At 43.9% G+C, this 24902-nt stretch overlaps 2 protein-coding genes across 3 annotated transcripts; one reads left to right on the top strand and one right to left on the bottom strand.

Annotated features, from left to right (window-relative positions):
• Window positions 1–1069: 1069 nt before the first annotated feature.
• Window positions 1070–15995, top strand: b4galt6 (UDP-Gal:betaGlcNAc beta 1,4- galactosyltransferase, polypeptide 6). The gene is made up of 9 exons (XM_037114230.1): window positions 1070–1184; window positions 6017–6133; window positions 7853–7966; window positions 8229–8353; window positions 8478–8594; window positions 8812–8999; window positions 9365–9487; window positions 10117–10218; window positions 11144–15995. The coding sequence occupies exons 1-9, from the start codon at window positions 1070–1072 to the stop codon at window positions 11289–11291; spliced, it is 1149 nt and encodes a 382-aa protein (XP_036970125.1). The 3' UTR covers window positions 11292–15995.
• Window positions 14421–22606, bottom strand: ttr (transthyretin (prealbumin, amyloidosis type I)). Of its 2 annotated transcripts, none has more exons than XM_037114231.1 (4): window positions 22414–22606; window positions 20864–21003; window positions 20643–20778; window positions 14421–19496 (listed from the first exon to the last, which is right to left on the bottom strand). In XM_037114231.1, the coding sequence occupies exons 1-4, from the start codon at window positions 22483–22485 to the stop codon at window positions 19389–19391; spliced, it is 456 nt and encodes a 151-aa protein (XP_036970126.1). In that variant the 5' UTR covers window positions 22486–22606; the 3' UTR covers window positions 14421–19388. The 2 variants fall into 2 exon arrangements, with proteins under 2 accessions (XP_036970126.1, XP_036970127.1); XM_037114232.1 differs by lacking the exon at window positions 22414–22606 and adding an exon at window positions 21100–21661.
• Window positions 22607–24902: the final 2296 nt, after the last annotated feature.

The following is a 24902-nucleotide window of genomic DNA, read 5'->3' as shown; positions in this document are numbered from 1 at the left end:
AAACCAGCATGAGTGAAAAATCCGCCAAAAAAGATCAAGAGGGAGAAACTTGAAATGACCTCCACATGTAAAACCAGTCCTGTTTTGAGGGTTTTCTAATTGTTGCCACTGTGGTGCACCTGTTGTTAATTCCATGAACACCAATGCAGCCGAAAGTGATTAACGATGCCCTCAGCTGCTTAACCAACCAGAAAATTATCAGACAGGTTTAACTGATTTCATGCCAGGCCCATATATATATATATATATATATATATGTGTGTGTGTGTGTGTAAAGTTGATCAAAATTTGATTAAAAATCTACCGGATGACACGCCGCCGCACCGCGCACACGGTGTCCATGGCGACGCGGAGGGGCGGGAGGAGGAGGAGGGGGGAGGTTACACCCACCGGAAACGGTCTCTGCAGTGCCAGCAGAAAAATGAAAAGGAGGCAGACCTCACCTCTCTTTTACTGACTTTTAATTTTCCCACATATCAGCCCGCACTTATGGGTGCTGGACGCCGCGGTCGTGCCGGAGCAGTGCGGAGATACCCGGTGGCATGACTGGACTCCTGTGCGCGCGGTTTGACGAAGTAGTGCACCGACTGTTTTGGAAACATCGCACCGGCCGAGAGTAGACTGTGTGTGGGAGAAGGCAGAGCGGTCCTGCCCCCCCCTTCAATGACCAACCATCACTGCTAGCGATAAAAGCCTCGCTGGCGACAACCGCAACCATGGAAGGCTCCCATGAGTATCCTTAAGTAGCGGTGCTCCTGAGCTCTCGGCCCGCAGTGGAAACGGTTTCAGTATGCCCGACCGGTGGTCCTCCATGAGGCTCTCAGTTGCCTGATATTACCGTAACGGGCCTGCTTTTTCCATCTGGAAATTTCTTGGCAGGGGGAAAGCAGGCCAGCTAGCACCGCTAGCGCTAGCCTCTTCCGCGCTGCATCTCTGGGCTCTGACGGTGCGGGTCTTTCCATGACCACGGCATTGACACTGTTGTCTGTCAATTCGAGGACATTTTAACTCCAAAACAGAGTATTTTATGGGATTCACATCGGCGAAAGAGAAGCAGGCCTAAGCCAAAATGGTGAACTGGAGGCGGCTGCTGCGAATGTCCAACCGATCGTTCCTGGCCTTCATATTCTTCTTCTCCATGTCCACCACTTGTCTCTACTTCATTTATGTGGCTCCTGGAATAGGTTAGTTAACAGAGGCTTTACACTAAACGCATTACGAGGCTGCAGTTAATGTAATTATGTCTGGATTATCTCCCACAGCCTTAACGAGCTCCGGCTGCTGTCACGGTCCATCCTGTTAAAAACCGTTAGCTAACGAAGCTAATTAGCCCAGTGCTAAAAAAAGAAAGAGAAAAAAAAAAAGAAAAGGTCCAACCGCAGGCATGTTGGCCGGATAGTTCTCGCTGTTATGCGATGTTAAAGGGTGAGATGCGTTTCACGGTAGCCAGGAGAGTGAAACGCTGTCTAAGTACTGTGTGTGTTTGTGTGTTATTTGTGTTTTGCTTGGCGTTGTACAGCAGACGTGTGAGTGAATGAATGAATGAACTGAGGGCATCACTGCTAATGGGAATGTCAGGGATTCCTCACATCAACACAGACAGGTCGAGCCTGCCCACGACTGGGCTTCAGACGTGTGGGCCATAATGTACCAGAGGTTACCTGCAACAGATTGTGTGCACTTTATTTGGATTTCCACCTAAAAAAAAAAAAAAAAAAAGCCCATAGTGTGATGGTTGACTGCATGTCCTTCCTGGTGTACAGTGAAATATGGCCATAAATGTTTTAAGCAAGTCGGATCAGATCTATCTGTCTGCAGCAGCTGCAGCTGTAGTGAAGTGAAAGTTTCTGTGGGGATGTTGACGCCCTCAGTGGCAGATATCTTGAGAAGATATGAATGTGTGGTGGGCTGGGCAGGTTTCAGTTAATGTATTGTTGTGTTGTGTTCCTTTTTAGTTGATTGGATGTGTTTACAGTGTATTTTCTTTGGCAATCGTCTCATGCCGCAGGGAATTGTTTGTGAGCGGGACAGGAAGGTCATGCTCTCAGTTCAGGCTTTTACTGGCAGTCGGTGGTAGTCATGTTTTCGGGGGCGGGGGGGACGGTTCTGGGAAAATTCACTGTAGGTTGATGACATACCGTCCGATGTCCGGCAGGATGAGTGAAGATGGCCCAGACGGGATTTGGTTGCTGTATAGATTTTAGACTGTGTTCAGGCTGTGAAATTCACTTCTTGTCCAGCAGATTGACCACAGTCAATCAGCAGACTAGTGAGGAAAATCCACCAGCTAATTGCATATTTAACTGACATTTGACTGGTGGCCTGTGATATTTTCTTTGTGCCCTGTTTTTCATCTTTTGATTTACTGAGCTGCATCATGAAGTAAATCAGGGATTTGTGACGTGGTCGTGTGGTTTTGCCCACCATACATAAAGGAGATTTAACCAGTATTGTGTTGGTGTTTGTTAGCAAAAGTGGAAGCAGTGAAACAGGTCTACCTTTATTACATGATTACCAAGTATATCATGGATTAGAATCAGTTTTTAAAGTAGCTGGTGCACTGTGATTATTAGGCTTCGGGCCTGTGATCACACAGATTACCCCAAATGTTTATGTAATACCAGGAACAGTTATTTGGAGGAAAAAAAGGCACATTTTTCACTTATTCTCAGTATCAACTCTTCATAGGGTTGGGCAATATATTGATTATTATACTGTTAGTGATATGAGACTATATGCACATGATAAGCGTTGTCTTTTCCTGTTTTAAAAGGCTGCATTACAGTAAAAGTGTGTAATTTTCTGCCCTGGAGGCAAAGAGCCAAGTTAGAAAGCCACAATGTATTCAAGTCCTGTGTTTAGAGCCTTGTTTTATTTTAGACGCAGAAGAATGTGTTGCTGAAGCTGTTCTGGATTCCTGTGCTGCCTCAACACCTTAACCACACTGTATGTGGTGTTTTGTTCCAACCATGCTTGCATTGCACATGGTCTTAAACTGCAGGCGATGCTGGCTGGAGCTTGTTTCAGTGGAGATGATGTGCAAGTCATATTAAGAGGACACAGTTCTATTTATATTCTTTTATCTGAGCTGTGTGTGAAACAGCAGTCTGTGTGAACATGTCTGTGGATGCAGGTCTCTTCTCTAAGTGTTAACTGTATGCTGCTGACACATTTTCAACATTTTTCTTGGGATTTGTGCACAGCAGGCCGCTGCACAGGCTCTGTGCCACGCTCCAGCTGAGAATTTAATTTAACGACTCAGGACCGTCATTTCACGCTTTGCTTGTTCTGCCTTTGCTGTGACAAATTTGACTTCTCAAGCACGTGTGCAGCTGGGAACTGGAGTACATATTGATAAGTGTGGCAGCAGATACAAAGTGGAATATTTATCTTTTGAAAAGCATCTGCACTTTTCCCCTGAAAAGTCCTGAGCCGAGAAGCACACAGTTATATTGGTTTTAGTGATTGCAGTAAAAGTTTTTACTGTCGATTCATCGGCTAATATTTATGTGAAGCAGCATTATCTGCCGTCCAGCCTGCTGTGACCTGCCCGTCATCTTAACCCTGTCAACCAACGCTGCCTGGATACTTTGATTAGACTGTTATCATCCCAGAACACCATCCTGTTTACTTATTCACAGGCACACCGAAACTGAGGTACCGGCTGTGAACGATGGCAATAGCTATCATGATTCTATGTAAAGTTGACCTTTTGCTGTAGAGTTTGTACCATGGTAGCTAATCCTTTAAATTCTGAGGGTGTAATAGATGCTGACTACAATTTTTTGGCATCTAACTTGATACTACTTCTTTATTTCTGCCAACAGCTCTGTTGGGACAGCATAATAAGCTTCATTGAGACTTTGTACTTGTTTTGGATTCTCTGATCACTGTACTGACGCATTTGTTGTCTTCCTGTCTCCTGGTTTTTAAAAACAGGCCTTTTCCTCCTTTTTACTCAGGAATTTTATCAATTAAATTTGTGTGCATGGGGGAAAAAGGCGGCCAGTAGAGCAGGCTGATGCGATTGACATGCTGAAGCTACTCTTGAGGAGAAAAGAGGGATTTTACTTGAAAGAAATTTGATCGTACAAACACAGCTCAGAGAAAAAGTCAGAAATTTAGGAGAATAATATGCAAATGCTCTCGGGTGAATGTTGGGTTCAGTCTGAGTTAACAATTAAGCGACACAACCTTTATCAGACTGCCATCCCTAGAAGTGAGTCAGCTTCTTCTACAAATGCAGCCAGATGTGCAGCGCTGTCAGCAGCCAGATGTTAGGATTTAAACCGGAGCAGGTTCAGCAACTTGCAGGTTTTCTGAACTGACATTGATTAGTTAGTGTAGTGGAAAAAGTTGTACATCGACAGCAGTTTTTTGTTGTAAAAATGTTGCTCGCTTGTCCATTCAGGAGAGATGAAGAAGACTCAGACACCGATTAGATAGTTTATAGAGCGTGATCATGGAGGAGCAACATAACATCACGTCTGTCTGCACAGTGCTGCCATGATCAACCTAACGAGTCATCCTAAATGTCCAAATGATACCTTACAGATTCAGGAGGCAGTGCTTCCATACATGCTTATCTGTTTAACAACATAGCAAGGGGGGTGATGCAGAATCTCTCCTCTGTAGCCAGAGGACTAAGAGGTGAAATAGGTCAGAGCCACTTAGTCTGCCAAAATAGATTGATCGAAGGCCTCCTTACGAGGTTTATGCGAACAGTTAGCTTTGCCTTGGCTTGGCTTGTCAGACATTTGTTTTGTAGACAGTTATCCACAGTAGGTGTGAGTATCTAGATTGCAGAGACTATGAGAAGATTTCTCCTAGAGTAATCGTCACTATCATTATCCAGACTTTAACGTCTGTAGGAGGCATGCATGACCTATTGTGTGGAGAAAGAGTGACCTTAGAGAACCATAAAATTCCCCCACTGACCACTCGGAGCACTTCACATAGGTCAGCCATTAACACACACATTCATACACTGATGGCAGACGCTGCCATGCAAGGTGTTCAGTATGTTGCCTGAGGACACTTACATACAGACTAGAGGAGCTAGCTTTTGAAAGAGAAAAAACCCATTTGAGTACAATAACAAAGTATTTGTACTTGGTTAATTCCCACCTTTATATTCAGCTTCAATTTATGCCAACTACATGAAATCATGAAATCAATATCCAACAAATTGCTTTACACACACCATTTTAGCAAGTAAGAGTCCGGCCTCAGCCTAAAGATGGGCAGCAGATTTATCTTAGTAATAAATGATTAAGTGACGAGATAATGTACTTTTATAGACTCATTGACATCATTGAGAAGGAGTGAGCGTTCCTCAAGATCATGATAGTCATTCATTAAAGCTTCAGACATAAAAGTAAGTTCTGCAGTCGATCAGTGAGTCACTCTTCATGTGACTCTCCCTCCAGTCTGCTGTCACGTCTGAATAAAGCCAAAACAAACACCTCTCTGACAGAAAGCCATTTTATTTCTATATCACTGCGTCTTTTCTATTTACTAAGATTCTGAAAGTGTGTAAAACAAATCTAACAAAGGATCGTGTTGCAGGACATTATGGTTGTTACAGGACTATTAAAAAACCAGTGCAACCCAGATGAACATTGTGCAGATTCCAGTATTTGAGTTGAGGATGTTCATGACTAAAACAAGGACACTGACTCTCTCTCTCACAAAACCGTTATCCTCCTCTGAGTCATTAACAGCTTTACTGTCCTGCTGCTACAGTTTCAGACTTGCAAGTCAGCACTTATTGCTTTTAAACAACCTGTGAACGGTTACATATTGATTTGTGTTCGAGTGTCCACTTCTGTTGTAGTTGTGATGAATGATCTAAACTTTCACCATTTCCAGTGTTTCTAGCTGCAGCTTGACAACATCTATATCTTAAGCTGTGTTCTACAGTAGAGGTGAACATGTTGCTAGTTGGAGCAACAATAACTGAATAAATGTAGGTTAATAAGGCAAACATATTAATATTTCCTCTGCTTTCTTTCAGCCAACACATACTTCTTCATGGTGCAGGCTCAGGGCATCATGTTGAGGGACAATGTGAGGACAATTGGCCAGATGATCCGATTGTACACCAACAAGAACAGTACACTCAATGGGACGGGTAAGTGACAAACACGTACACTTCTTTCTAAATGAAGTTTCTCAGTCCAGGTCATGGTTAAGCCAAGTCCTGTATTTTAGGCAACTGGACTTATTTCAGTTCCTTGAAATATTTTACCTTTCATCCAAGCGGCTTCTTGAGGCCAACTATAATAATCTGGTCTGGGCTCTCATTTCCCCTTCCTCTTCCTCCTCCTCTTAGAAGAGAGCAGGACAGATCTTGTCTTTTGGTCAGAGGGAACAAGAAAGTTGCAGAGAAGCAGTAATACAGTGTACATGTACATTGAAGAAGTGGATCAGCTGATTGATCGCAGCATGTGGAAGAGCTCTGATCACCTCTAGTTTGAACACACTTTCACAATTTCAAAAGCGCATCAGTTTGAATTATTAGCCTATATTATACCGCTTTCACACAGGTCAGAAAACCCACCAACACCCACTAATAGCTGGCTTTTGTCTTCAGTGTGAATGTGTACAAGCGGCATTCACCCCATTCCAGTTTGTGGCAGTAAAATGCTTACAAGTCGGGGTGCCCAACGTCAGCTACTTGGACAATAAACCAATAAACAAATGCCTCTTCAGGGATAATCAAACTGAAATGTGCTCCTACAGGCCTCAGTGAAATAAAATGTTAAAACTGAAGGTGTACAGGGCTTCAAGGGGTTCAAAAATGAAAAGGTCTCCCCACTAGAATGTCATGGAGCAGCCAAGAACACACAGCCTAAATTCAGGAACACATTCAGAATGAAGGTGCGAGCCACCGGAGTGCTGTACCCCGCCTCTTTTAAGCTCTCTAATAATGCGTCATCACACCGTGATTGGCTGGGAGGGGAACACCCTGAGCTGCTTCCCCTCCTCACTCAGGAGTCAGTCTCCAGCAGACTGCACTCAGGTGATCTGAATCTCCTGCAATCAGTCCCGAGGGATATTTTAAATCTGCCCCAAACAAAGAAGGATAGCAAGTCTAAAACAATGGGACTGTTTATTGCCTCCACTCTCCACCTCGGATCAGCTGTAATGTGAACACAATATCCAGCTGAACATGCTAATATTACCCACTCTACAGCGCAGGCGCGATGCTATGACGTGTGTTGAATTGAAGGACGCTGGCTTGTTGGCATCTTTCCACTCGTCTCTGATCAAGTGCCGCTTGAGCGTCATTCAGTCAGCTTTGAGTTTCAAGGAGAGAAAGATGGCTTCCCTGCCACTACTGAGCCTTTCTGTCAGCGATCTGATCAGTACTGTGCAACAGAGACGGGGGACAGAAGTGTGATGTCTCACTGCTTTGCAACTGCTGTTATTAGCTCCGGAGAAAAGTAATGCGATTTATGTGAGTTCTGATGAGATATATGATCTGTAGCTTTTTACTGTTTTCTGGACTAGCATCATGAGAGAGTGATAAAGTGACTGCACGTTGTAAGTTATCAACTCATAAAAAGGGGGTTAAATGTGAAGGCATGGAGTCTCAGCAGCACAGAGGGAGAAGGATTGATATACAGAACAATATGGAGTACAGTGGCACAAAGTAACATCAAATTTAATATTCAAGTACAAAGAGTTCAAATCTGTAGTGAAGGCATTAATCTGATAATATGAAGAGACAACATTCCAGATTCACAGACAATATTAAAGACGGTGTTTTGAGGCTTTAAACTTGTTGTTTATTTGATGCAGCTCATGTGACTTGGAGTATTCTGGTGATGTTTGTGTTTTGTTGTAGACTATCCAGATGGCAGTAACTCCAGTGAGTACCTGGTCCAGCCAACCACGTACCTGCCAGAGAACTTCACCTACGCCCAGAACCTCCCCTGCCCACAGCGATTACCTTCTATGAGTGAGTAGACTCTTTGTATCCCAAGAAACTTTGGCACAAAAATGTCTTTTACAATCAGTGAGAGAGTTTGTGGTGCATTGATGAAGCACAGTGTGTCGTTGCTGTGGAGGTTTGATTAGTCAAGGCGAGCTGCAGAATTCATGTGATTTGCAGTTTCACATTGATAAGTTGATGAGAGGCAGGTAACGCCACAAGCTTCTTGGTGATAATCAGATTGTTGTTTTGCCATGCTGATGTGAGTGAAATGACCGCCTCTCCACAGAGGGCCTTATGGAAGTGAACATGACAGAGATCCCTATGGAGGAGATAGAGCTGAAGTTCTCCAAGCTTTTTGACATCGAGTTTGGAGGCCATTGGAAACCAAAGGACTGCAAACCTCGCTGGAAGGTGAGCTTATAGGATATGTAATGATTATATATTTAAGAATATGTCTGTAATGCAGAAAACAAAAGTGGACCCAGATGGCGTGAGATGATGCAGATCTGTTCTTACTCTAATGTTTGTGCTGTAGGTGGCCATCCTGATTCCATTTAGAAACCGCCATGAACATCTGCCCATCCTCTTCCAACACCTCATCCCCATACTGCAGAGACAGCGCCTGCAGTTCGCCTTCTACGTCATCGAACAGGTAGTCTGTCGGTGTAGTGTGTGATGAGGCACTGTCTGTTTGTCCACCTTCAGGGCTAACAGTCAGCTCAGAGAAACCGTTCTGAGCGGCTGTTGTTGTGTGGATTATAGTGTAGAGGCTGTAAAGTTGTAAAAACGAGGCTCCATATGACTTCTTTACGTCTTTAATAGCAGCTCCAGGCTCTTTGACACTAAATGTGTGTATTTGTGTGTGTCAGAGCGGGAGCCAGCCCTTCAACAGAGCCATGCTGTTTAACGTGGGATTCCTGGAGGCCATGAAGGACTTGGACTGGGACTGCTTAATCTTCCATGACGTTGACCACATCCCAGAGAACGACCGAAACTACTACGGCTGTGGTCAGATGCCACGCCACTTTGCTGCCAAGCTGGACAAATACATGTACATGTGAGTGTGTCGTCAGCTTGCACTGTACATATTTCTTCAAAAAGTATTACTTAGAAATGCCACAAGTAATAAGTATAAGCCATACAATTCCTAGTGCTATATCAGTGACAGCTGGTCTTGTTTCAGTCCAGGCTTTGTAAGAACCACAGACAGAGTTTAAAGCCTGCAGCTCTCCTCCAGTTAGTTAGAAGTGAAGAAGCCTCTTTGATTAGAGGTGAAGAGGCTGAAACAAGTGCAGTTTCCTACTTGTAAAGCACTAATATAAGTAAACATTTTGTCCAGTCGTAAATAAACCTCAGAGTCAACATTAAGGCACTGGATGATCCACATCTTTGTTTAACTGTTTTTGCTGTTGTTGTTTGCAGTCTTCCATACAGTGAGTTCTTTGGTGGTGTGAGTGGACTCACTGTGGAGCAGTTCCGCAAAATTAATGGCTTTCCCAATGCATTCTGGGGCTGGGGAGGAGAGGACGATGACTTGTGGAACAGGTTAGTCTACTGGAGGCGGGGCGGGGACAGACTCCATGAGGGTGACACGATCACAGCCCGGCACCATGCAGATCGATTTACATTGGCTTTAGAAAACCAGAGTTTGCAGGTCCGCCGCTGGCTCCCTGTTCTCTTCACAGATGAGAGCAGGTTCACACCTAAATCAAACTGAGCACCTACGGGACGTTATGTATCGCTGCCAAGTAACACCACAGACTGTCCTGAGCTCACTGATGCCCTGATCCAGGTCTGGGAGGAAATCCCCCAGTACACCATCCGCTGACTCATCAGGAGCGTGATCAGACGCTGTTAGGAGTGCATGGGGGCCGAACACACTGCTGAGTCACATTATGAGTTGCTGTGATAAAATTCACACATAAGTTGGATCAGCCTATTATTTTTTTTGTTGTGATTTTGAATCCAGCCCTCTATGGGTTGATGATTTAGGTTTCCATTGATCGTTCTTATGTCATTTCTTTATCAACAAGTACATCAGTAAAGATTTTCATCTTGACTATTTCGTTCATCAAGGTCTGATGTGGTCACAGCTTCAGCTCAACTGGAGCACATGAAACAAATGGTGACTGATTATATGTTGTAAGTAATAACACAGCCTGGTTTCTCCTCAGGGTTCACTACGCTGGTCTAAACGTGACGCGACCGGAGGGAGAGATCGGCAAGTACAAGTCAATTCCTCACCACCACAGAGGGGAGGTGCAGTTCCTCGGGAGGTAAGACAGCTTTCTGTGAACTATTCTTGGAGAAATAATAACTAAAGAGAAAGAGTCGTGCAGCAACCACATTAAATTGAACATGGTTTATATCACGTAAAACAACTACTTGAATGAACAAGATGACGAAGCTAGCTCGACCACACACAGGAAGTGTTTGACACCGGAATCACTAAAGTCCAGACAGACTCTATATTCAGACTGCCAGTGTGGTTTCTCCTCCTCTCTGAGCAGATCAGAGTAACTTCTGTTTTCCTGTAAAACACACACTGTGTCTCAGCCTCCTTCCACTATGGTGGAACTTGGCTAACCCATTGTTTCCCTAACTGTCATTTGATGAATGTAATGCATCATGAAACTCAACAGTGAACAAAAGCAGTAGAGAAGACTACAGCGAGCTAGTGAACATGGATGTAAATTCAGGATTTAAAAATATTTAAACGTACCTGACTTTGCACATGTTTACTGAGCCCATTTGTGTTGCATCAATGTAAACACCAACACTTTTACATTTCTCCACTCTCAAGATACAGGGCAACTAGCTGCATGGCTAACTGAGCTAACAACAGCTAGTAACCATAGCAAACAAATATAGTGAGCAAGACTTAATGGTTACTCTGGTGATACAAATCTGGTCTACAAATGGTGCATTTAATCTACTGCTGAAAAATATTCCCCAACAAACACGTTTTCACCCTGTTTGAGTGACGTTTGAGAGAAACCACAGTGACCAGCTGTTTAAGGAAATTACTAAGGCTTTTCAAAAAATGAAACTGTTTTTAAGGTGTGTTCAAGGTCAGTGTCTCCAGATGACCCGTGGGTTTGTAGCTGAAAGCCACAGGTGTAGCAGTGATCCTGTAGGAGAGTAAGGGGCAGGGCAGAGGGAGTGGACAATACTGAGCACTGTCTCACTGTTTGTTTGTAGGTATAAACTGCTGAGGTATTCCAAAGAGCGGCAACACTTGGACGGCCTCAACAACCTCCACTACACCCCCCTCGTCTCCCTCAGCAGCCTCTACAAGAACATCACGGTGGACCTGTACCCCGAGCTCGCTCCCATCGCAGACTACTGAACTGCCCCCACCCAACCCCCACCCGACCCCCGGTCCAAAACCCCCAAGCTCACCCAGCTCCCCTCCGGCCTGGCCCTCCTAGCGCCCCGCTCAGCCCCTCAGAGGCGGAGCGACGGTGCAGCGGAGGAGAGGAGGGGGGGCACAGGCCGGGAGGGGTGAAGAGGCGCACCATGTAATGCTGCCAAGAAATTTTAGAGAGGGAAAAAAAAAAAAGAAAAAAGAAAATCTAAACCGAAAAAATGAAGAGGCAACGGCAAGTCTCTCAAAGTGAACTGTTGATTGTGTGTCAGTGAATCTGTGTGCGTGTGTGTGTGTGCGCGTGTGTGTGTGTGATTGGTGAGTTGCTGCATGTCTTTTTTTGTCCGTGCTGGCTTAACTACTACGAGTTGACATGAGTCTTGGTTTAGGTCGGAGGGAGCAGCAGCATCTCAGCTCTGATGTTTACTGCAAAGCCTTAATGTGGCAGAACCACAGCTCCCTCCGCTCGGCTCCGCACTGCTTCACTTCTGATGTATCACCGTCACCTTACAAGCCAACAGACAAGATCTTGTCTCACTTTTTACTATAATTTGTTTTATACATATCATTTTACTAGGCCACAGTATTCCTTTTTAAAAGGAGGGATCTGAGTGAGGTCGGCGATAATGTTCGTGATGTACATTTTTTTAATTTTAGATTTTTTTTATTTTGATATGTGGTATTTATTTTCTCTGAGTCAGGGTGTTTGAAGAAGCACTCCTGTCTGTGTCACTCAAGTGTTTGCTGTTTGTTTTGCTGCACTGCTGCTGAATCCGCATGAACATGTATGTAAATATCGGCCTCTTAAAGCTCGAACACAGAACACAAATATGTAAATATGGGCCTTTAAATGCTCGGGCATATTACAGTGATATTCCAGTGGGTTTGAATTTTATTTTGGCAGCTACCTTTGTTCTGAGGATTTAATAAGAGTGAGTGGTTTCTTCCTAACAGGAAGATCTTCTAACATTTTAGGATGTTTGGCTTAAAAAAAAAAAAAAGAAAGAAAAAGAAACATACAGAAGCATCCAAATCTCGAGATTTGACATTATCTTTTGCATGCCTTAATTTATTTTGTTTACCAGGTTTTGTTCTTTTCAAACCTAAATTATTTCATCAGTTGGAGATGTGTATATTTTTAATTTTGCCTTTTCTTGTGCTTTGTTGCGTTGTTTTCTTTGAGGTGCACTGTGTGAAAAAGAGTAGAGCTGCTCCTCAGACGGAGGGAGGTGTGAACGAGTTCCTCCTCCGTGTGCAGGGAGCAGCGTCGGCCATTACAGCAGGAGTGTGTCCACACAACATGCTTTAGTACAAGTACAGGTTCACGGTCTCATGTGAGCGTATCTTTTATGTCACAGATGTTTGTTTTTTTTTTGTCTTTTGTATGATTTTTATTCAGATGACTTCGTGCTGGACCATGTGATAAAGCTCTTCATTGTACTGTACCGTGCTCTAAAGCATGGGGACTTGGGCTGGATGCTGTGTGTGTCTGGACTGTGGTGTTATTCTTCTTTCTTTTGAAGCTTGTCAGGCAGTCAGAAGGGCCAGAATGAGAGAACTGTGGCGTCGGCTCCTCGAGCCTGAAGCCACTGCTGTTCTTGAATGGCACATGCTGTGAAAAGTTTAATTTCTTAAAGCTTTGAGCACTATAAAGATGAAGAGAAACATGTAGATTATTTTTGACCAGATGTTCACTGTTAAGATTCTCCTCTATATCTCTAGGTTTTGACTTTGACCATGAATTGTACGTTTGGACATTTTCTTTGATTGTACGTCCTGAGATGTTCAATTCGGTCTCTGGCTGTTTTCCTCCCAGGCGCCGTATCTCCTGTCCTGTAACACTGATCAATCTTGTGAATTGCTTTTGAGATGAGCCCTCGATACACTGTGTGATTTTTGGTCTTTGGCAGTCGGTCCAATCTGTCGTCCTGCATCTCACTGTGAGTCCTTGAATGACCAATTTAAAACTTTGGCGACCAAAAACACGTCAGAGCTTCAGAGGCACATGGTTTCTGTGGGACTGCTTTAAACCAACCAGTCAGAACAAGACGTGAAACTCTCTGCCTAGCCCAACGCGTCAGCCGTCACTGTATATCTGCTGTCATTTATCACATGTTTCTGATGAAGATCATGTGTAATGAGCTCAATTACAAAATAACTACTAAGTGATCCGTGAGCTGAGATCCTGACAAGGAGTCAACGTCACTGTCTAGACAAACGTGGCAGCAGACGGACGATGTGTGTTGATGGTGTGTGTCTGAGTATTCCTCTCAGAGACTAAAACGACAGATCTATAAATCAATCTGATTATTGACAGGAAGTGCATCTGCAGTTAATTAATTGATTCGTTTGAAGTGGAAATGAGCAACGTTCCAAACCCTGCAGTGCCGTCGAAAAGACATTAAGTTATCTGAAATGTAGAAAAATCCAAAAGCTGTTTGACGCTGATGTCATACTGGAGGTTTTTAATTTTGCAATTGCCAAATATTGATCTGATTCATGGAGACGATGATCAGCAGATTGAGAGTTTTAATGTTGTATCGCTTATTGAGATTCCTTTCGAACTGACTAAACGTTCTCAGAGTGATGGCTGCTCATCACACAGTGTGCCGGGTCTCCACTCGTGCTTCTCTCACCACGTGAGAAGACGTGTTTCAATTCATTCAGTTGATTTTAAAACTGAATGAAGGGGGGAAAAAAAGTGTTGCACCGCAGTTCAGAGGTGCTTCAGTGGTGTTTTTAGCTGTAATGGTATTACAGAACAAGTGTTTTATTAAGATTACTGTGTGTGTGTGTGTGTGTGTGTGTGTGCTGTTAATATTTGGAGTGACACACACGTGAAAGCCTGTCGTGAAGCAGTTGGTCCGTTTTTTTGACAGGAAATGGGTTCCAGGTGTGAAACGGCCAGAGTGACGTTTTCTGGTTTATTTTCTCTAGTTTTTTAAAGCATTACATGTCAAGTCATTACACCCGGGGCTCCTCCGCAAACACTGCAAGGACTTGTGGGAAATACAGTCTTCGAGCCCTCCCACCCCTCAGAAGCCCTTGCAGCAGCATTGGTCGGAGCAGCCTGTATATGTTTACAGAGTTTTATGTTCGTTTTTTTTTTTCTTTTTCTTCCCCTCAGAAAGCAGACGTGGCTGTGAAGCTCGCGCTCCGACACCGTGTGGCTGCTTGTTCAGCCACTAAGCTTTAACATTTCATAGCAGCGATGAGAGAGGAGAGCGAGTCACCGGTCAGATGTGACTGTAGTGCTGACGTCTCTCTCTTCTAGTCTCTCCGGTCAGTGTTGGTTTAGCAGGTGACTCTCTTATGCGATGCCTTTCTTAGCTTAGTACCACATTTTTGCATAAGAGAAGAAACCAGGCCTGTTTAGTAAAGTGCGATCTGACTGTGTAGCAGTAACACGGAGTGTTTGGTGAGAAGTGGTGGACGTAGCCTGGCTGCTCGCTTCATCACAGCGTTACATTCATGACTCCTGGTGATCAGCTGGTCAGGGTGTACACAGTTACAGTACCATGTAGTCGTAGACCCCCTCCACCCCCGCTCTGATGCTACAGTGTATAATGAAGCAGTAATGCCTTAATTATGAATTACTGTTTGTGGTGACGTATCAAAATATCTGAGAAGCAGTATTCAGATTTTTCGTTTGTGTTCAGTGTTCAAAAATGCGAAGCCCACAGAAAGCGCTGGTGCCGTGCCACTGCTTTATACGCAACACTGTTCGTCATTCTTGGTATCTCGGGAACAAATGACAAAAAATGGGGTCCGTTTATTGAGATGACGTTCTGAAGAGCATGAACTGCATGCAAACCGAAACACTCCTGAGTGAACTCTTCACCAGGCTTCGTCATGTCGTCCTGACTTCTGCTTTCTGTGTCCTCTCCCCCATCACACACTTAATGCTCTGAGTCATTTTATAAAAACGCATCGAGCATCTTTTCTTCTTCTCTTCTGGCAGCCTAAAATGTTGTCATGTATTACATTGTACCAGTATTGAGTGGAGTTTGCAGGAGTTAATTCTGAGTTTGAAGTTATCAGCAAAGTGCTGTTCAGGTGTCATTGTTAAAGGGTAACGCCACCAATTTGCACACTTGGAGTTGTGTTTACAGGTCTTCACAGGAGAAGAGCTTGTAGAATAAAACCTTCTGTGGCTCCAGAGGAAGCTGCATGTAATCTGATGAATTGCCTCCAGTAAGTTGCATTGTGGGTAATGTTGGCCAACTGTCTGCAGGTGTGGGACTCCTTATTGACAACAGGAGATAACACCTTTTTCGGTTCATCAGGTGACACGCAGCTTCGCCTAGATCAAAAGAAATGGTGAAATATGGCAGCCACAGACGGCAGTAACCAACAGTGCTCACAGGCAGAGCACCGGCCTGTTACGTGTCTTTTTGGTGGCGTTCACCTTTAACGACCGAAGCAGCATAGACGGGGTCCAGCTCTACAGAGTGTTGATATGAGTCATCTCAGAGAGCAAATGACTGAACAAAGTGTTTCCCAGCACGACGAGGTGTGACGGGGCAGTCAGCATGTAGCGCTTCGTATCAGGCTGCATTCCATTTCTCTGGTGGATCTGCTTCGTATCTAGTTTGCATGGCAGAAGCCAAAACACCGGTCCAGGTGCCAAACTGGAAAAAGAAAATCTCTCTTGGGTCTTTTGAAAATAATAATTGTTCATGCTCGTCCAGTATCTGAGGTGGACGACACCCAGCACCTGTTTATCTGACAGCTAAACGTATCAAACACGGTCCAGATGATGTTGTTCACCTTCACACCACTGTACTCCATTTTGCAGTATTTATTTGTGCCTTGAGTTCTTTTTTTTCTCTTTTCTTTTTCACTTTACATTCAGACTGAAGAGATTAAAAATGATTTTGTTTTCCTGAATCGTCAATTTGTTTTGTCCCCCTCCATCTGAATAACATAATGTGCGACTGTGCGTCTAATATATTCACCATAACAATCCAAAAGGTCTGACGAGAAACATTTCTGTGGCTCGTGTTCAATGAAAGCTGAAAGACTGACACACGAGGGCAGACTTCACATCTCCTGCATGTCACGAGACAATTGGTACAAACTTAACTGTCCTCCTGTCATCAGGCATCTGGCTGATCCAGCAACTACCGCAGCCTCAAACCTCTCCTATAGCCTTTAATCTGCATGGCCTGGCCCACTAAACATACATGTGTGGATAAAATGATGTTACTGACATGCATCCATGTGCACGATGACCACGGCAGGTTCATCGAGGCAGCTCTGCACCGATGAGCCGTTAACTTAACAACATTGTGTTGCGTTGTGTTTGTATCTGGCTACAGTGTTTTTCATGGTTCTGTCTCAGACGGGTTTTGCTGGTGTTTGTAACAACGCTGGTCTGTATTTTGTCCGTGTTCATCAGTCTGTATTTTTTATTTTTTTTTATATGGAGCCTCAGAAATGTTGCAGATTACAACCTGACTGATATATTATTAAACTGTACTGGCCACTTATCACAGAGATCCAACAGTGTGCACTCAGAAACTCCCCCCAAAATCAGCATGAAGTCATTCAGAGTCTGTGTTGCTGTTACTACAGTTGTCCACTAGAGGGTGCTGACAAGTTCACTGTTTGACTGTAAAAGCCCCTTGTTGAGTAAATGAGCCTGGATCATAAGGAGCAAAGTTTAACAAACAAGCTGCACGATGGAAATACTGCAGAGCTTCCAGCCACATCGCGTCGCCTCGGACTGCATATTCTCACTGAAATGCTAAAAATACGATCGAAGGAAGCGGCAGAACGTTCATGAGGAACCTGTAACAGCAGGTGCAGTCGCTTAGTTAACACTGGAGATCACAATTTCATCATTACAACATCTGAGACAAAGATAAAGTTGCTTTTAATTAATAATAGCTTAACGTTGGTTTGGCCAGCAGACACACAGTGAAGTGTAGCAACTGATTTGAGCTGAAAATCAACGCTCAGTGATTCACACTTTATTAGTCTATACTGTTCTGTGTGGACAGTTTCTTTTCTCCCGGCCACCAGGAGGTTCTGGCCCACTGAACAGAGTTCATCACAGTTGCTGTGTCTCATTTCACATTTCGGTCTGCATCCTTCGGAGGATTTTAAGGCCACTTACGTCACAACGCTGCATGAAATCCATCCCAACTCGAAGGCTCCTCCAGATGCAGCCCACAAATCCTCCTTCTTTTCCCTGGACGAACCGCTACTGTCCTTCATGGCCTCACATATCCCAAGATTCTTTGCATGCCCGAAAAAGAAGAAAGAAGGAGAGCAAACAGCGACATCACGTGGCGTAGATTGTCACTTTCGCGGTCCTGGGCGGCGGAAATTGTGACGTTAGGGTTGATGCAGTTAACAAGGTCTCTCTGAAAGGACTCAGGCCAGATCCTTCGAAGGACGCAGACCCTGAACTGCATGTGTGTTCGACTTGTTTCATTCGGCCTCGTCTCCACACAGAACCGGCCATTAAAGGTGTGTTTGGCATAATGAACACTGAAGGCAGCCCGTCCTCACAAGTCTGTGTGGAAACAAACACTAACGATACTGTTGTAACACCAACTGCTTACAGTCGTATAATATCAAATCAGAAAACATTCAAAGTTTTCTTTACAAACAGCCAGGACATCGTTTGTCCACTAGAGGGCGTCAATGATCAGATTGAAGGGATCCACATCTCGTTTGTTTTTCTATGTCAGATGAGTATCAGTCAGTTTGCCAGCTGACAGTGAGATGTGGCTGAAAGCATCAGAATATTTCCAGTAAGTTTTGTTTTCTTTGAGTCAGTGTTTGGCTGAAACAGTCAGCTGATCCGCTGATCATCAGACAGATATCAGTATTTTCAGGCTCCACCGTCACTGAACCAGGCAGCTGGTGTCACATTGTTCACGACCACTCTGAGTGAAAAGCAGAGACGTTTTCAGAACGACGTCCCGAGAGCTTCACTGCGTCTGACCGCAGCAGGATGATTTTCTTTGACTCTCTGATCACCTGATCACCAAACACTTCATGTCCAGTTCGTGTAGAAGAAGGAAGTTCGACACTGAGCCAACCCTGCGACCATGTTGATGTAGCACCCACCCGCCTCACTCCCAGACATCACTGAACCTTTTTCTTTTTCTTTTTCTTTTTTTACATGAATTTGCTCCATTGTCAGACTTGTGCAGTCTCTGGTGACAGACGGTTTAAACAGTTTGAGTCTGGTGTTGAACTGTTTCTTTGTAAAGTTTTTTTTTTTTCCTTTCTTTGTCAACAGAAGACAAAAATAAAACACTTCATTGCCATATTCTGGAAAACAGAACGACCTGATGTTGGTTTCATTTGTTTTCTTGTGTTTAATGACATGACATCTACCGAACTGATCTCCAGATGTAGTTTTATACTCGCTGTGCTTCTGATCTGGTCAAATACTTTATGCAGATTTAATACAAAATGCTTATGAACAGAATTACCAGCTTTAAACATAAAACATGAAGATAAAGTCCGTCTGCGTCCATGTCGTGAGTGACTCGCACGTAACAGTCTGAACTGCTTTCACACCGTACACCAGATTTATTAAAGAATATAACATTGACAATAAAATCTGTAGACTTTTTAGACTTGTCGCAATCTGCAACAAGTTCTTACCTATTCGGGGCAGAAGATTTTTCTCTCTTTGTGTAAATTTAAACATTTTTTTGTACTGGTCTGTTCCAGCGATGCAGGTGTGGATCTGCATAGAGAGCAAAGACGCGAGATCAGACGGTGTGAACTGACGGGCTTCAATCCATCCAGCTGTGATTGGATCAGAACAGATGCTAAAACCAAATGTGAACAGTTTATGAAACTTTCCTCGAGCAGGAAGAAACTGTAGTGGATTACTCGACATCTGGTGCTGGAGAGAGCATGAAGTTTAAAGGAACACATCAGTGCAACAGCTTTGGATCACTGATGTGTTTTAATCATTTTTCTTTGTTTGGATGGAGCTTTATGGCACACAGGAAAAGAAGATGCATGAAAAAAAAAAATACTACATTCATTCTGTTCTGTTGGTTCGGATCAGAACATGAGAGAAACAAGATCTCGGCATGACGCGTGTCACTCGTGTGCGCTGGAGACCACGGCGGTGGTGGTGTAGGAGAACGGACTGAGCAGCAGAGCCAAGGTGTAGTGACGATGGCCTTCAGTGTGGGCGTCGAACACCACCTGCACACACACACACACACACACACACACACACACACACACACACACACACACACACACACACACACACACACACACACGTGAGAAACATGGGAGAGCAAAATTAAAAACATTAATTTGACCTTCCAACTATAAAAACCAGTGGAGTTGAATCCAGGTCTGAAAAACATCGAGTCTGTAATGAAGTGAGAAGCATCATGGCTGATGCGAGTGAAGGTTTACAGACGGCTGAGGAGAATATTTTATGTTTAAAAGCTTTTAAAAGCAGCGGCGGACATGACAGCAGACAGTGTTCAGGCCTTCACAGCCGCCGCTGGATTCAAAATAACGAGACGGAGTGAGTAAAGACGGGAGAGAGACCGTCGATGATAACGTGACTTTTTAACCACATTGTTCTGAGAAGTGTTTTCCCCTCACACAGCAGGACATGCTCATGTAAATACAGCTGTTTTTTCCTGACAACAGCACTTTCCTGGTTGGCTACTGAGAGACTTCCAGATAAGATCAGCCAACAGAAGATAAGCCTGTGCACAGGTGATCCAGTGTTCAGGCTTTGAACAGCTTCCTGTTGTGAGTCGTGACAGACGCTGCTGTCGATGTGCTGAGGTCTCGTTTAAATCAAACATTTCCCAGGACGACACTTTTACAAAGGTGCTAGAAACATTATCCCAGGGACTGCAAGACGTGTCGTTACACATCATTATTATTTACCTTAATAACTAAAACACGTGTACAGTTATGGCCCGTTCTCTTCTGGTATATCCTTTTTTGGTCCATAACTGTTAGTTTATTAATTAATGTCGTCTGTCTCTGTTGGTCTTCTCTCTGCAGCCTGGAGGTGAAGGTACATCTCAGATTAAAGTGTGGAATATTATATTTCTGTCCTGCTTGTTGCACATGTCTGCACCTTGTCGTTGATGTTGCACTGTACAGTATATATATATTCCTGTATTAGTGAATATTGCATGATCTACTCTGTCTGTCCGCGGCAGGGACGAGGACACACAGCTCTGTTCCTCTTCACTGTACAGAGACTGATGACAGGTACTTGTGTGATCTCCTCTCCTATAATTTGAGTTAGAACGCTGATAAAGGTGTGAGGTCTAATATAATCCAGGTGTAGGTGAGACGATGGTGCATCCTCACCTCAGCTACTTCATGGAACGGCGTGCTGCCCTGGTTCCTCCAGTAAGTTTTGGTATCAAACTCAACACGATACACTCCTGCGGGGAACTGCTGCTCTGTGATCAGATTGTGGATCTCCCCAGTGGCATCTGTCACTCTGCAACGAGGAGCAGTGAAACACGTCTACGTGGTTTGTACGTACGGTCTTAAACAGACGCTGAGAGGTGACACAGTGTACGTACCCGGTCGCAATCTGTGTCCACCCTCCATCGGCCGTCTTCTGAGACACTTTGAGCGCCACTGATCCGGCTGGCGTCCCTTTCACTGCATCCAGGATTTTTACCATCAGAGGACATCTGGTGTCTGAGCCTCCATGTTTGTCCTGGTGTACACACACAAGCCAGGACAACCCATAATCCTTTGCTGCCTGTTGTCAGACTGAGAACATCCATCTCCACTCATCCAAAATGATGATTACCTGGGCTGACATGTTTTTTATAAACACACGTTTTGCGTTTATAGTCGCTCAACAGTCTGACAGAAAAGTACAATATTTGCCTCAAAAATGGGCTTTAGAGAATTTACAAGTACATCAAAAATGTACTTAAGTGAAGTACTTGAGTACTAAATGTACTTAGTTACACTCCGTCACAGCTGGTGGTCAGGTCGCAGATTTCCACCAACTGAACATCCCTCGTCTCATCCTCACCTACAGCAGCTGGTAAAAGAAGTGAAACATTTGAAAGGCGCCTCTCTACAGTCAGTGTTTGGTTTGTCTCCTCTGGGCTTCTGTAGAAAAACATGGCGGTGCAACATGACCGACTCTACAGAAGAGGACCCTCAGTAGATCTACCGTCAAAAAGACAAAAACAAAATGGTTCTAAGCTTTCTTCCATTTCTGCCACTAAACCTCCTACAGAGTATTATCAACAGATGGGTGCTAGCTGGTTAGCATGCTAACATCTCTTCACCACAGTGCAGACGTCTTCGACACGACGCCAACACTGTTGTTTCTCATTCTGTCGATAATGGTAGTTATTTTTTTTTTAATGTTTTAAAGTTGCCATGTCATGTAAAATGCACCTTCTAACTCCACTTTATCTGATTTCTATAGATCAGATATGATATTGCCTAATCAGCTGAGTGAGTTCAGTAAACCCAGCACAGCCGTTATCTCCTCGGCTGGGATAAGCTAACATGAGCGGAGCAGTATGTACATTACGAGAGCGACCTGATCACAGGCGGGTCACTGAACTGATTTCTGCCTCCGCGAATCGATTTGGATACCGGCCCGTGCTGTGCATTCAGAGAAGTCTCTCTTCTAACAGTTCAGTGGGTTACTGTGTATCATCGCTGTCTGAAAGGCAATCACATTTCCCTGAACGCTACAAACAACGCAGTGGAACACCGAACACACCGAAGGATAAATGGAGCTCTCTACGGAGTTCTACTTCCTGCGGTTGACCGTGTGTTCTGATGGCTTGTGTGCTTTGCCTCGTCTCATATTCCTGCAGGGACTCGGTGACGGGATCTCAAATTTACGGGGATGAAATGATGCGAGAACATCATCTGAAAAAACACTGAATAAACTCACACACCGGAAAAATAACTCACATTTTTCTGTCACCCCCAAAATTTACTGACATGTCGCCTGATTCTGTTGTTCCAAATCCAATTTCAGACTAAAACATTGAGCTACAGACTGTAAAATCGACAGCACCTCAAGAACACATCATTTTGTGACACACACTCATACCGACACGTTACTGTACAGAGCCACAGAGACACTGACCGTGGGGGTGGGGGCGGTGGTGCAGAGCAGCACGGCGGAGGCTAGAAGCAGACAGTGCAGTGGTTGAAGCATGGCTGGCTGATGGACAGACCGACTGACAGAAGACCCTGGTGTTCACACATGACCTCCACCACCTCAGGCCTCTTATAACAGCAGCTGTAACCCCATCACTCCCTCCCTCCATCACCCACGCTACGCCAGCTCCATGGCCCACGTCAGTAGATGGACTTTGGATCAGCTGGTCCTCTCACCTACATGAGGAGCCATTTTGAATCCACTTCATACAGACTCTTCTTCTGCCGGATAAAACTTGTCATTCTTTATCTAAAATGTCATGGAGGAAACGAGGGGAACTGCTCACGTCAGCAAAAAGTTCAGATAAATAGTGAAAGATGAGAAAGCTCAAAGAAAAGTAGCTTTTTAATCTGAACTTCACACAGTGAAAGTGTTATTGTCACAAACTGCCTCGCTTCTTGTTACTGCACAGACGAAATGTATCTGTTGGTGAGATTAATAACTGTATTAAAGCAACAAAGTAAACTATGTTTTATTAACATAACGCGGTAACAGCGATGAGTCAGTTGTAATCTTTCGCTAATCTTTGATTTCTTGTGCGTTTGGCTCATTTGAACAGTTACTGTAATGAAAGCGTGTAAGAAGTTTGGAGGGAAAATGTATCTTTGGTGCAACAAAGACCAACTACACACCGGTTCATTTCAGACTCCAGATGCCAAAAGGAGGTTGTGTTTTATAAAGCCATCACATGTTGTTTAATATAAGATCTTAAACTCATATGAAACCAGGAACTGTAGCTGTCAAACAGATTTAATGGTGTAAATCTCCATTTAATTGTCGTAGATTTGAAGGACAAAGTTACAGAAACTACAAGTGCTCCTGTACCACCGACGTGTAGTTTGGAACAAGGACACAAAATGTTTTTTTATCAATCGAGTGTCCTTCACTCATCCCACCAGCAGGGGGTGTCTCAGCCTCAGGAGCTCGGTGCACCGACTCAACTGTACATTACACGAGCTTTGACCTCGGTGAGCATTTGTATAAGATAGGACAAATCAATCTGTTGATTCAGTATTTTTGTTTTTCCTTCTTCCTCATTTGCTCTTCATGTCCCATCAAGCTCAACACAAGACGTCATCTGCAAACATCACAAGGGGACATTTCAGGTGGGACACCATGTGGTGAGTGTTCGCTGCAGAACTCTGCAGGCCCACAACTCAGAGGAACGTAATCCGTCAGGTGATTTAATCATCCATCCATCCTCAGTCTGGTGGGAGTTTATTTTTAATCATGTTTGAACTGAGCCACGAAGCACACATGGTGTTTGTCAATGTAAGAGACAAATAACCAGGTCAAAAAAGTTGCAGTTTGTCATAAATAAAGTAAAAAACTAAACAAAAAAAACAAAAACATCTTGCTTTGTCTTAAACTCAGTGAACTACATCGTCTCCCTCAACATGGAGCAGAAAAAGGTTGTAAAAAGATCAACATCACAGTAAATCTGCGTGTGAGAGGAGAGCTCTGGTTCTGGTTCTGGTTCTGGTTCAGTTCTGTGAGCCACAGTGTTTAAGTCAGGAGTTTTGGCGACTGTTCAACGAGACGGTGTCACTGACGACACTGTTGGCCGCGTCGTCTTTATGATCACGTATTTTCACAGTCGGATATTTTATTAGTTTGATGACAAACTAAGAATTTATGGATTTGGAAAAGTATCTTATAATTTGACAAAACATTGTGTGTATGTCATAGCAAAATTCAAACGGGATTAAAAAACAAAACAAAGCAAAAAAAACAACTTATCTCTCTCCGTTCACGACCCGACAGACTTGTTCCAGAATAAGGTTCCGTGAGGTCGACCGGAGTCGTGACATCGGCTTTCTATAAGCAACAGGTGACATTTCCTCTCAGCTGATATTAATCTCAATCATTTCTTGTGTGTCTGATAATAAACTACATCGACCCAGTTTTAGCCCCTGGAGTCTCTTTTCATCATGAATAGTGTTTCTTTATGCCGCTCATGAAAGATTTAATCCTGCATCAAGCGTTTTGAATATATCATCACAAAAAGTTTGGCAGCCGTAACGAGAACATGATTATTCCCACAGCTTTAACAAGTGGGAGTCTTTGCCAGTGTGTTTTGCTTTCATGCAAATAACCAGCTTTGGCGTGACTGCAGTGTCAGCAGTCATGTCTTAATGCCTTCAAGGCAGAAGAGTTCAAACCCAAGTGACACGAGAGCTTTGGATTGAATGTTGAGAACATCTGAGGTGTCAAACAACTTAAATCAGCAAACCTGCTGAAGTGACTCATTTATGAATCATCACTGCTTATAAAACATATATTCTTCAGTCTTTTAGATTTCTTACTGATTCAAGCCTGTTTTTCTGTTGCAGGACGGCCCGACCACCTGCAGGCTGCAGGACGGGAGGAGTCGCAGGCTGGGAAACTAGCAAAGCATCGCACAAAATCACAGA

The sequence above is a fragment of the Acanthopagrus latus genome, chromosome 11 (genome assembly GCF_904848185.1).
Source record: "Acanthopagrus latus isolate v.2019 chromosome 11, fAcaLat1.1, whole genome shotgun sequence".
In the NCBI taxonomy this organism is placed as follows: Eukaryota; Metazoa; Chordata; class Actinopteri; order Spariformes; family Sparidae; genus Acanthopagrus; species Acanthopagrus latus.
The sequence above is the reverse complement of the archived record's forward strand: the minus strand, read 5'-3'. Positions and strand labels throughout refer to the sequence as shown.